Here is a 14,155-nt window from a genome sequence, read left to right on the forward strand (position 1 = left end):
TTGCTGCGTATGGCCTATGTCACATAAATCTGTGGCAGCCTCTCAACCAGCTTCGCAGATTGCCCGCAACGACGCCACTTCACGGTACAGTGCACGGGATTATAGCGACAGTCGATATCTAAAATCTAATACTCTCTCACTACGCGAAACAGCAGAAATCTACCTTAATTTTGCCTGGTCTGCTAAATTACCACCATAAGAAACACTGCATACCTCCAAATTGTCATGTTTAATTTTAATTTAATCGGAAAAATCTCATCGATATGATACAAAAATTCTCACACAAAAAATGTTGCAATTTAAGAAATTATACTATTGTATTGCGAACTATCAAGCTGCCAAATCTCATCGAAAAGAAATTTCAATAGAGATGACCATTCACGTGCTACAAATCTCAACAACTACAATAATCTGCCAAATGTATTCCCAGAAAAATTGTGAAGGAAAGATATGGACCTAATTGGCTCTCTCCCCCTTTTCTTATTTCTTTTTGCTCTTGACATTTCTCCTCCCTTTTCTTCTTTATCATAATATTAGGTCATCCCATAAATTCGTGCCGACTTTTGTGTATACATTCCATGTGTCGATTTATAAACGTACGGCGATAAGGGACCAATGCACTTGAGCTTAGCTGATCGAGAACAGGCTAGAGCAGATTTCCGTGGGTATAAGATCGTAATATAGCGAACACAGTGACTTCTAACAGTAAAAAATCATGAGTGAAATGCGTATCCATTTTCGGCATCTCGTGTTATATGAATTTTGGAAAGGAAGTTCTGTAACAATTGCCACGAAAAACATATGTGCTGTTTACGGAGAAAATGCGCTTTCATCTCGCACCTGTAGGAAGTGGTTCCAACGTTTTAGAGCTGGGAATTTCTGTTTAGAAGACGAGGAACGCTCCGGGCGTCCTCCTCAGACAGACGAAGATAAAATTGGGGATCTTGTTGAAAAATCACGAAGTGATACCATTAATTCAGATAAATATTGTTAGAAAAATTAAGGGAAGCACTAGCTGAAAAACGACCAGGTTTAGTGAATAGGAACAAGGTTATCTTCCATCACGACAACGCTAGACCGCATGTTGCGAAAAGTTACAAAAAAATTCTCTGAATTTAATTGGGAAATTTTACCACATCCCCCATATTCCCCAGACATTGCCCCATCTGATTACCACCTGTTCAGAGCATTACAACACTTTTTAGTAGGTAAAAAATTTGAAAATATTGACATTCTCAAAAATAGCTTAGAAAATTATTTTAAAGAAAAACAAGAGAACTTTTATCGAGACGGAATAATGGCCCCACCAGAAAAATGGGAAGAAGTTGTACAACGAGAGGGGGATTACATTTTTTCATGAAACTGATAGGTATGTAAACAATCTTAACATATATAACCGCTCGAAAAACGGCACGAACTTATGGGATGACCTAATATAATTAAAATTTTCCGAGCAAAAATATTATTTTATTTCAATCTAAAATTGTATCACCATTAGGTGCCCTATATATTGATATATTTTCTTTAATCAAATAAAACTACTAAACGCAGGTATCTACGTTTTCAATTCATACATTTTGTTCGTCGTAATTTATCGAAATATATTGAATCAGATGACGCGTGTTACATTCTATTCGCATCTCCCCGGTCAGTCTGATATTATTTCTTTATTTGAAAGACAATAAGGTCACTATTGAAAACATCTTTTCCAGAAATTTGTCGACTTGTAACAGTACACGCTCGACGTTACCGACGAGTTTTTTTTGTTTAACGCTAAGGGTAAGAAAATATGTTCCAACGAAAAATAGAATTGTTTTTCTTCTCCTCTCTAATTTATAATTTTTATAGACGTTCATTTAACTGTTACCTTATTAATAAACATCTATTCGTACTTAATACCAACGGGGTTCCCAAATTCTGTCGACTAATTGGAAGTATTAAATTATAGTCTACGATCATATAGATTTATGTGATCGTGCTATAGTCGAACACACATGTAGATATTTCATTCGAAACCGCATAATTTCAAATACGTCGGTAACAATGGTTGATTCGAATCAACTGTTGTTCAAAACAATTCAAACTAAGTTGGTTTAGTATGTTCATCCATCATTATAGAAAAGTAATTTTTTATCCTTGTTTGTTAAAAATGTTTTAAATATATAATAAACAGTTATAGAATATTAAACTTCGAATGGAAAAAATAGCAAATTTTCAACTCTAGAGATGTTTTTGCTTTGTTTATGCAATGTTTGTGCTTTGATAGTAAACAGTAGCAACTATCGAATTGCTATTAAGATGAAAAAATTTCGTGGACTCTCCCGAATAAAATGTCACGTATCTTAAGCATTATCAAAACAATACTGTCTTTTCTACTAACTAGGGAGTCAATATTTAAAGTACAGAATTGTAATTTTTAAATTTGATTTTAAGCGAACAAGCATGCGCAAATTCATAGAATAAATAAAGGTTAGAGAGGATGTTTCGGTCGAATTATGACACGAAGTTAGTAACAACCTCTAGGTTCTACAATTACAACGACATTAATGTATGAATTATTTAGATTAATGTGTTATTTATATATTAGATTATTTATTTATAATGCATGTCGTTATTATATATAGTTAATATTAATTTTACTTAATATTAATAGAAAGATTAATATTAATAAAATAAAATTAGTCTCTTATATAAAACAGTTCTAATTGTTAACTTTATATATATTTAATAAAATTTATTAAGATTACGATTCGATCCTCTTGAAACTATGCGAATTTAAAAATTATTATTAAACAAAATCTATTCAGTTTATTATAACCAAGTTTCTTATCATAGAGTCGTATAGTATGAGATCAATAAGTTGGAAGGTTTCGTGACGAAACTTTCGTCAGAGTATGAGATCGAGTTGATTCAGAAAGTTTTTAATCTCGTGGTTGTAGGTGTTGTTAATCAGTGTGCTATCAAAATATATTGTTTTGTGCGTAGGTAACGCTGCGTCTATAACACAATAATGAAATGCGTAATATCTTGAAAAATTCATGAATTAATGAATAAGGAAATATATGCTCCTATTCATATTACATTAGTGAAAATGTCACATATATATGAATGATTAGAGTATCTTACTAATTTAATACTTTAATAACTTCAAAGAAATAAAAATTGATTCGTATATTTTGCAAGAGAGAGAGTGACTGATTTCTCAATTTTCATAATTTCGACGAAAGATGATGTGTCATAGCCGAATCGTTCGTAAATCATTATAAGTTGGAAATACTGTAAAGATCATTGAAAAAATAGTTCAATAAAAAATGAGTTCCGTCTGGAAACGATTACAACGGGTAAACAAGAGAGCCGCGAAATTTCAATTCACCGTGTCGTATCATGAAGTCAGTTTAGAAACGACAACAAAATGGTGAGTGATATATATGTATTTTTTCAACATTATTAACGCGAATCAATATTTATCGTCAGTGATTCTTTTTGTACTTAATATATCGTAAGGAACACGTACACGAAACATTTCATTATTACATAAAATGCTATTAATATATTATTATTCAAAACTTTGTATATACATGTATTTACAAATCAATTTGAAAAGGAATTATTATACTAAATTAGAACATTGCAGAAAAAGAGTAACATTCTGTCATTTCACACAAGCATAGGTACTTACACAATATAACTGGTTTAAGATATTAAATATCTATTACAAATAAATAAATACTTATGACTCTGTGACAATATTTATAGTAAACAACAATGTGAAAGAATAATTGATAAAATGTAACTCTTATCATTAATTATAGCTTTACCTCTATAGCATATTTATGTATATAACATATTTTAGCTGTTTTGTATATAAGATATGTGATGCATACAAATATTATTAGAAACTATTTTATATTACATAAACATACATAAATACACCAGAAACTATATTGTAACATTATATAGGAAGCCAAACAAACTAAGTGTTGTATGGACAAGACGTAGTAGAAGAGTTAGTTCAGAACCACTAGATTGGGAACCTAGCTTAAGTGATCCACTAAAAGGTGTTATTAGTTGGGCAGTTCCTGATAATCATACAGTTTCTGTAACTTTGTTTAAAGATCCAAGGACCCATGAATTGGAAGATAAAGATTGGACATTTGTCATCGAAGATGTAAGAAAGAATAGATACAGACATTTGCAAATATTATTATGTTAAATATGGATTAATACATTAATATAATACAACTAGGTTTCTTCTACTGGTAAAAGACGACATGTAGCTGCGACAAATATAAATATGAAAAAATATGCGACATTAGAATCTAGTCAACAACAGCTTAAATTGGATTTAAAGCCAACATCAAAAAAAATTGTTAGTGCTGCACTAGAATGTACTTTATCTTGTGTTTTCTTAAGAGAAGGAAAAGCAACGTAAGAAAATGTTTTTTAACCTTTAATTTATAGTTAATTAAATTTAATATTCATTATAATTTTCAATCAGGGATGAAGATATGCAGAGTATGGCTAGTTTGATGTCAGTTAATAACAATAGCGATATTGCACCTTTAGATGATTTTGATAATGAAGATATACCGGAAGATGTTGAAGAAGTATCAGGAAAAAACATTGATGAAATTTTAGATATCTCTGCTCAGCTTGACTTAATGACAAGTAGTCTTACTGAAAGTGAATTACCTAGTACTCCAATAAGTGGTATGAATTAAATATTAATTACTTGTTTTGTACAGAGAAAAGATGACTAGTCAAAGGAATGCGAGTCTGATTGGTTGTTTCTGATAGACCCAATTATATGTGTCGGAGATGAAAGAACACCGGAGCCTTTGGAATTTTGGATAATCCCGCAACATTGTAATCTAGAGTCTACTATAGCTGTAATTAAACAATTGTAGTTATTCAATCCAATTGTAATTGTTCGCGAGTTGTAATGATGAGCTTGGGCTCGAAGCGACAGCCAGTCGCCGAACGTAGCCGCGGTCATGGGATGAACGTTTTGTCTAACAAAGGTATAGAGTAATTCTATAGCTTTCCTTAAGAGAAATATTTGTGGCGGCACGCGACAGTAAACATTCCAACGGTTTCTGTCCTGTGGCTCGCCACACGCAGACCCTATTCTTCGAGCAAGATGATTGCCAGATGTCGATGCGTCTCCGGAGTACATGTTCAGCTAGCCTGAGGGCCCGTCATAAATCTTAGGATTTAGTTGACTAAAGTCCTTCAAATAAACAGTCTTTGTCCCAGCTACGGGAAGATAGAAGAGACCTATTTTTCAACGAACGGCGTCTCCCACTAGCAACTTTCCCTCGAGGGCGGCTAGCATCTTTTTCTAACCACCGATATGGAGATTGACCAATTAGCAGTAATGCCAAATTCCCTCACCTTCTGAACGAAGGCTATCCTCGACGAATCCGATGATCTCGTGTCCTCAGACACACCCCATCATAGTTTTCCTCTGCAGCATCATCGCGACGTAGAGTCATTCTCTTGTGAGGTCGTATTAGCGAGTTACTTAGTGTCTGTACGCTCGGTGCATATTCCACGTTTTCGCAAAGAGTCCGACTTAGATTTTTGTGAGCACGTACATCTATCATCCCGTTGACCGCGGATTCGTTATTGAACCTAAGACCAACATCACTAGTATCGCGAGTGTCCAACCGCCGCGGTTGATTGTCGAGTCGGTAGCATCCATACTCGTATTAACAGACCGTACCTTCGTTATAACACGACGATGGCCGATTCCAATGAAGATTTATCAAACACCCACAACCTTATTCTTGACGCTTCTCCGACATATGAATAAGCTCTTATATTGGCTGAAAATGTCACTTATACAAATAAAACAATATATCAATGCTTGACAGTGAATGATAGAGAGCAGTATCTCCTTTATTCTTGTAGCATTCTCCTAGTAATCTTTTCAACTTTGCACAATGTACGCAATGTATCATTAATTCATATCTTAATCATAATGCACATTTTGCAGTGGCAAGTTTATCAAAAGATGATACTACTCCTGTAAATGATGGCGATCACATCATGCGTGATGTTAGTCTTTCAGGTATTGGCGATTCTTTCAAAGAAAAATCACCCTTAAAGGATACCATAACTGTTGAAAACAAGTATGTTAATAATTGATCAGGAAAATTAAGATTCATTGTTCCACAATTTAATATTTTTAATAAATGTTTCATTACTATTGCAGTAAAAATATCGAACATAGTGCACTAGTAAGATTACCATTACAACCACTAGAACTAAAAAAGAATGATGCCAATATTCCTAGATTAAAAGAAATTACTCCGGGTCAGGATTTATTGGAATGGTGCAAAGAAGTAACTAAAGATTATACTGGCGTAAAAGTTACCAATCTTACAACATCTTGGAGGAATGGAATGGCATTTTGTTCAATAATACACCATTTCAGACCAGATCTTATGTATGTATTAGAAAACGCATCTCGAAATATCTTAATAATATTAAATATAATAATACAAAAATATAAAATGGCTTAATAATATTAAAGATCAATAGAATGATTTTTTACAAATGTATAGCTTAAAATTACATTTTATTGTAAATTATTTATTTTTAATTTTAATAAAAATAATACTACACTGTTTTGTAATAAGTATTTTAATAATAATTTTCAGAGACATAGATTCACTATTACCACATGATGTAAAGGGTAACTGTAAGAAAGCATTTGATGCTGGAGAAGCTCTTGGTATACCTAGAGTAATAGAACCAGCAGATATGGATATACTAACTGTACCTGATAAATTAGCTGTAATGACTTACTTGTACCAATTGAGAGCACATTTTACTGGTCATGAATTAGAGGTATTTAACAAATTTCATTGATGTCTTACTTTTCTGTATCTAGAATTAACTTTTTTAATTATATTATCCATAAATCCAAAGGAGTAGTTGTTTATATATATCTAATTTGATTTTAATATGAAACAATCTGTCAAAAAAAGATATGATCAGTTCAATTGTACTAAACAGAAATTTAAATCCCTTTCTACAGGGATTTAATTTGAGCCTTTTACTGTCTTTTTAAGAATGTCCATTTGAATTTAATTCTGCACTCGATATCTCTTATAGTATTTTTTCTTTCTTCTTTTTTTACAGAATTAAATTACCATCTTTACTATTATTTGTTTTTTTATTTGTTTTGTTGTCCATTTTATAGAAAAATTACATAAAATCAAATTTATTCATTCTGAATAAAATAACAACATTGAATTCTGTAAATACTCTTTAATGTACTGAATGACAAGGAGCTCTCTTCAATTCTGTCTCCAATACATACATTAATCTTGATCTCTCATTTTGTATTTAAAATTACTTTTTTATTGAGCAAATATAAAGCTAGCAAATGTAATTCATAAAATAAAAAACATTTTCACACACACACACACATATGTATGCATTTATTTATTATATTAATTTCCTGTACACAAAGTATACTATGCATTTGTGATCAAGTTACACATATAATTTATTAAATATCTAGAAAGTGATATGTACAATATAAAAACTATTGTACACTTTTTCAGAAAAAAAAGTTATTTCATATTTTCAGGTACATCAGATAGGTAAAACTACAGATGAATCATCTTACATGATTGGAAGATTTAATACAGACAATAATTCAGATGTAAGCGTGCAACTGTTTGGTCAGGAAATAATTAATTTACGTAAAAAAGATCAAATGGAACATAAAAATAATAAAACTGATAGCAACAGACGGTATGTTTTTATTATATTATTAATATTTTTAATTTTTTTGAAATATTAGAAAGGACAATAAAGATACAACATTTTTCTCTAGATCAAATCCATTTGATAATAAGAAAGAGGACATTAATATTGATTCCTTAAAAAATAAGTTGCATCTAAGTTTGAATATGGAAAATCAAGATCATGATCAATGCAATAAGGATAAATCACCATCAAGTGTTAAGGATGTTAAAGATATTATACTAGCTAGTTCAAAAAGTATTCTGGAGAAAGTATTGTCACCAACTAAAGAAAAGTACTCATCTAGAGAAAAGGTATATAAGTAAATTTATAATGGATAAATAACTTCTATGTATTGTTATGTTACATTTATAGTGTCACAGTTATAAATAACTATTTTTAAATGAGTGATAAGGAGGTATTTTGTGACTGACATTATTTCATTATTAATTATATACACAGAGTAAATCTCCGCCAAGAATATCACAAGCACAGCAACGCCCTATATTAATGACTCGTCGACAATTAACAGATCCTTTCGGATCTGATGAAGAAGAGGAAAATATTCAAATAATTGATGAAAAGTGGTCTCAATCAATCTCAATTAACAAATCAGAAACGCCAATGTATAATGTTAGTATTTTTGAATTGTTTAAATATTTGAATTTTATATAGCTATGTAATTGAGTTTATATTATCTCCTTATACACTACATTAGCAATTCATCTCTGTTTATTTTTTTTATGTAATCTCAAAGTATTAGGACTTCCCAACAACTTCTTATAACGTATATCAAATGCAAAAACTGTTTCGAAATTTTTAGTTTGATCTTAAAAATAAAAGCTTTGTGTGTAATACTGTCGTATTTTTATACATAAGAGGAGAGATATTTAGGTGTAATATATCAGGTTTTCTGTATGGCGGGATAGAGTTACAGCTTTGAAATAGTTGGAAGTAATAGAATTGATGACTTTCAGTAATAAATCATAGTTCAATACGTCGTATAGCACAAAAGTCTGTTTTGAAATTGGAGATGTTTCAAAGATTTTATGAGTAACTTTATTTTTTAATGGAATCGTCAATCTTTTCATACACTGATTGGTGTACAAAATTTTTAATGAAAAAGTATGAAACTACTTTTCTTTGGAAATAGTTTCAAAGATATCTTATCTATAATTTTAAAGCAGTCCACACTTGTACTGCTTTTTTTTTAAATTAGTATAAATGTGAATATAGTGAGTATAGAAAATGGTATAGATGTAGTATAAATTCTTGTTTTGAGATGTTTATTCATTTCAAAATATTTTAATTATAATACTTTAATAAAACGATTAACAACTGCCAAAAACTAACAACCGCTTTAAATAATATAAAATACTAGTGGCTCTGGTTAATGACATTTTATGCTTTGATATAAATGTGTAAATTTCGCTTATGCAATATGGCGAGGATATTTTTCGACGGTATTATGTCCACTCGTTTAAGAATCACAATACCTGCGTAATCACATATTATGCTAAAGATTTACAAAGATCACAATAAGTTATAAAGTTAATTATTGTTAGACAGAAGTTCATGAAAGATGGTCATATTTCCATCTGCTCATTTGCATTTCCAGTAAATTGCACTTAATATTCATACCAAAGTACGAAAAATGTCCACACATCAAAATGTATTTATTTATGCTATGCATTTACTATTTGCACAACATATTTTATGTTCACATATGTTTATATATATATTTTGCATGTATATTTTGCATTCAAATACACGGGTATGAAAAATTTACATATTTAGTATTTATAATAAATTACATATATATATGTATATATGTATATATACATGCATATTGTATGTGAATGTTGATTATGCAGATTATATTCTTAATGTAAATCGTAACATTTAATATAGGATAAATTTTCGATAGTTTAGTAATTGAACTAACTTTATTTATCTTCTTTTTATAGGATTCAGTCAATGTTTGTGAAAGGGGTAATCGTACTGAATATCAGAGTGTATCATCACCGCAAGGAGAACAACGTTCTCAACATGTAATTACTTTCTTCATACTTACCAACTTTTTTTGTAGTGTCATAACTAATTTACTATTTTTCTTTCTTTTTTTTTTTTTTTTTTATATTAGCCATTAGTCAGTCGACATGACGAATTAAGAGAACGTGCCAGGCAACTATTAGAACAGGCTAGGAATCATACAAAGTCAACTGGCCTTATTTCCACTGCTGCTTATCCTATTGAGGTTTTGTTTTTTTTCAGTGTTATTATTTTGTGTAGAATAGTTGTGTACATTCATTTAGTTTCATACTTTTTACACTAACTTTGTCGTTTCTAATCAGATTGTCCTTTGCATTAAGAAATATTTTATTTTATAACATTTAATTTATAGAGCCAAAATGATGATGAAAGACAGCAACAATTACGTGAAAGAGCAAGACGTTTAATAGCGGAAGTAAAAATGGGTGTTAATGTTACTTCAAATCAAATTAATGATGACAATAATAGTGAGAGACGATCCATAGATGATCAGAATAATAGTCCAAGACGTAGTATCACACCGTCTACTCCAGGTGACAAATTTAGTACAAAGGTAGGTAATTATTTTGTTCAAAATTGAATATTTCTATATTTAAATATGTATGTATAGAGTAAAAACTTCTGTACTCGAACCTCTAATATCCAAATACTAGTCTGTTAGTACCAACAGATGCTTTTTTTTTTTGTTACAAATGCTATTATTACATCTATTAAAGCAATGATTCCCAAGGTGTGCACCCTGGAGAAAACTATGTCTGCCACTGTGAAAGAGCATGGCTTCTTTCTCTTTTTTTTTTTTTAATCGCGCAATTGTATCTGCTGTTATAAATTTTAGATCCCGAACATTTGAGTACCCCCAAATCCCTAATATATACATCTAGCCCTACATAACTTCCCTTACTCTGGAATATTATAGCTTCTCAGTCCTAAATGCAGTTAAGCAATGATTCGCGGAACACTGTAAAATTAATATTATAACAAAATATCATTACAAAATTACTATTATATTTGTCGGAGATGAAAGAATACCGGAGCCTTTGGAATTTTGGATAATCCCGCAACATTGTAACCTAGAGTCTACTATAGCTGTAATTGAACAATTGTAGTTATTCAACCCGATTGTAATTGTTCGAGAGTCGTGATAATGAGCTTGGGCTCGAGGCGACAGTCAGTCGCCGAACGTAGCCGCGGTCACGGGATGAACGCTTTGTCTAACAAAGGTATGGAGTAATTCTATAGCTCTCCTTAAAAGAAATATTCGTGGCGACACGCGACAGTAAACATTCCAACGGTTTCTGTCCTGTGGCTCGCCACACGCAGACCCTATTCTTCGAGTAAGATGATTGCCAGATGTCGATGCGTCTCCGCAGTACATGTTCGGCTAGCTCGAGGGCCCGTTATAAATCTTAAGGTTTAGTTAACTAAAGTCCTTCAAACAGACAAACAGTCTTTGTCCCAACTACGGGAAGATAGGGGAGACATATTTTTCAACGAGCGGCGTCTTCCACTAGCAACTTTCCCTCGAGGGCGGCTAGCATCTTTTTCTAACCACCGATATGGAGATTGACCAATTAGCAACGCCAATTTCCCTTACTTTCTGAACGAAGGCTTTTCTCGACGAATCCGATGATCTCGTGTCCTTAGACACACCCCATTATAGTTTTCCTCTGTGGCATGATCGGGACGGGAAAGACATTCTTTCTCGCGATCTCATTGATGAAAGGAGTAACTCTTTACGACCAGTGAATATTACGCGTCCGACTTAGATTTTGTGAGTACGTTCATCTATCATCCCGTCGACCGCGGATTCGTTATTGAACCTAGGATCATTGTCATTAGTTTCTCGAGCACCTAACTATCGCGGTTACTTGTCCGGTTCTATAATAATCGTATTTGCACTAGTCAATGTCTTCTCCATTGCATAACGACAACGTGTAACCCAAACGAAGATTCGTTTCACGCCCCTAACCCTAATTCTAATGTAAACCCGACATATTTATACCATCTTAGTAGTTTCTTAGAGTAGCTTAACTCTACATTAATAAAAAAAAAGGTGTGTTTTTTATTTCTGATATTAAATGATTTGAATGTTAATGCTCTTACTCCATCAATGAATAGAAATTTATGTTCTTTACATCACTTATGACAAAGCACAATTTTTAATATTCATTATAAGAGATATAAATTTATATACAATAAATATTTCAGTCTGAGTATAATGGAAACACTCTAGGAACTTCGAATGTAATAGATGCAGAGAAAAAAACTGGTTCTCCTCTATTCTCGTTCTCTAAGATAATAGAGAGAATTTCACCAGATAAAACTAGCCCTGATGGTACTTCATATACACTCAGAGGGGTATGGTTTAAATTAATTTATTTGGAATTAAGTTAGAATCAAATATCTTATGAATCATTTCATATGTAGCTGGGAAAAGATATGACATCATATATTCAAAATGAATTAGAAGCATTAGAAAGAGAACAAACTCAAATAGATATTCAAGCTGGTAAACTTGAGAAACAACTTCGAGCTGCAATGGAAAGCGATAATGAGGATGAAACAGAAAGACTAATGTCTCTTTGGTTTACGCTTGTCAATAAAAAAAATGCATTATTGAGAAGGCAAATGCAATTGAATATATTGTAAGTAACTATGTGTTTGGTATTTTATTAATCATCTTGAATACTGTTTAGATATTTGTTGTATTGTTCTTTTATCATTTGTAATATACTTTAGAGAAAAAGAAGATGATCTAGAACGACGTTTTGAATTGTTAAACCGTGAATTGAGAAGCATATTAGCAGTAGAAGAGTGGAGAAAAACTCCTGAACAAAAAATGAGAGAAAATTTACTTTTAGAAGAATTAGTTTCAATAGTAAATAAAAGAGATGAATTAGTTCATCATCTTGATACACAAGAAAGAGCGTAAGTATAGAAGGTTAATTTATATTTAAATTTTATTGAAATTACATAATATAATAAGTATAATATAATTAATAGACATTAAAAGCTGATTTTATGGATTGTTCTTTCTGTGAATGTTATGTTACATTTTGTTTTATTATTATTATATTTTAGTATTGAAGATGATGACGAAATAGAGCGAAACTTATCTAGAGCTGGATTAGCTCAAAGAAATAAAAATTGTATGATACAATGAAACAGTAATTTTACTCCTGTCAATACGACGAAAGTGACAAGTGAGTATTCTTAAATATTACAGACATTTTTTAATTAAAAAATGAATAATACAAAATCTTTCCCAAACAAAAGTTAAATGATCTTTAACTAAAAATAATTTTAGGTACGATTCGTTTTGCTGTGGGGTTGCCAAAGAAAACACATAATAAAATTTTTCTCAAAGATAAAATCGAGAATTTTATAATCTGTAAAACATTAATATTTAAAAACTTATTTTATACTATGAACTGTATACAAGTTGTACACAATCCGTGTTTTATATTTATACAAATTCATTAAGTACTGCATAAACAAAATGCTACATTTTGTAGTAGTTTTAAGTTCAAAATAAAAACTGGTCCGTCGAAGAAATACATAAGATCAATGAAGCCTATTACGAGGTTGCAAAGATTATATGTAAAAAGAATATGTTGCTAGAAAAAATGAATTTTGGTTATAGTTCGATTCATTTATGATTCTAATGTCTTATAAAGGCAATAGTAGAAAAATACGGTACGTAGGAAACTGCTAAAAGAAGGTGCTTGAATCTCGATAAGTGACGAAAGAATATAAAAAGAAATGCTGCAACATATAATGTCATATCTGCAATTAAGCAGTATTAAACATTACATAAGTTACTTAAAAAGTTACATATAAAGATACATATGTCACTTGAGGAAGAAGAAAGAAATTAGTTATTACAAAATAGTATGGAAAATTTTGTGAAAGATTTTAATGGATTATGTCTATTTTGTGCCATATAAAAATATCCTAATTTTTTTATTCAAGTAATCGTTTATTTGCCTATAAAATATTTGTCATTTTAGCATTGTGTAATATGCAATTATGCATAGAGAGTATCATATTCATTATTAATTCCTGGGTTCCATATTAATGATATATGAGGCCTAATTAATTTTGTACATTCATGCATGTATAAAATATTATCGTATATTTCTTTTTCTCAAAAGTAATGAAATGAATTATACAATAATTATTATTTCAAAATTTTATTTCTATTAAATATGCTTTTCCAGATTCATTGATATTTTAATTAATGTTAAATAAAATAACCAAAAATTAAATTGCCAAAAATTCATAATTCATTCACAAACTTAAGGACAAACATAGGACAATTAATATACATATTCCATTTATC

At 30.9% G+C, this 14,155-nt stretch overlaps 1 protein-coding gene across 4 annotated transcripts; it reads left to right on the forward strand.

The window, feature by feature from the left end:
* Positions 1–2,850: 2,850 nt before the first annotated feature.
* Positions 2,851–13,779, forward strand: LOC117214528 (EH domain-binding protein 1). 4 transcript variants are annotated; one of them, XM_033460698.1, is made up of 18 exons: positions 2,852–3,415; positions 3,961–4,168; positions 4,247–4,428; positions 4,499–4,710; positions 5,999–6,134; positions 6,218–6,451; positions 6,666–6,855; positions 7,604–7,770; positions 7,853–8,075; positions 8,224–8,394; positions 9,729–9,812; positions 9,905–10,018; positions 10,166–10,366; positions 12,022–12,171; positions 12,241–12,458; positions 12,553–12,741; positions 12,895–13,016; positions 13,121–13,779. In XM_033460698.1, exons 1-17 carry the CDS (start codon positions 3,312–3,314, stop codon positions 12,974–12,976), a joined length of 2,865 nt encoding a protein of 954 aa, XP_033316589.1. In that variant the 5' UTR covers positions 2,852–3,311; the 3' UTR covers positions 12,977–13,016; positions 13,121–13,779. The 4 variants fall into 4 exon arrangements, with proteins under 4 accessions (XP_033316591.1, XP_033316592.1, XP_033316589.1 ...); XM_033460700.1 differs by lacking the exon at positions 8,224–8,394 and having other exon boundaries at positions 2,851–3,415; XM_033460699.1 differs by lacking the exon at positions 9,905–10,018.
* Positions 13,780–14,155: the final 376 nt, after the last annotated feature.

Source organism: Bombus bifarius, unplaced genomic scaffold (assembly GCF_011952205.1).
Source record: "Bombus bifarius isolate JDL3187 unplaced genomic scaffold, Bbif_JDL3187 scf7180000009201, whole genome shotgun sequence".
NCBI classification, from domain to species: Eukaryota; Metazoa; Arthropoda; class Insecta; order Hymenoptera; family Apidae; genus Bombus; species Bombus bifarius.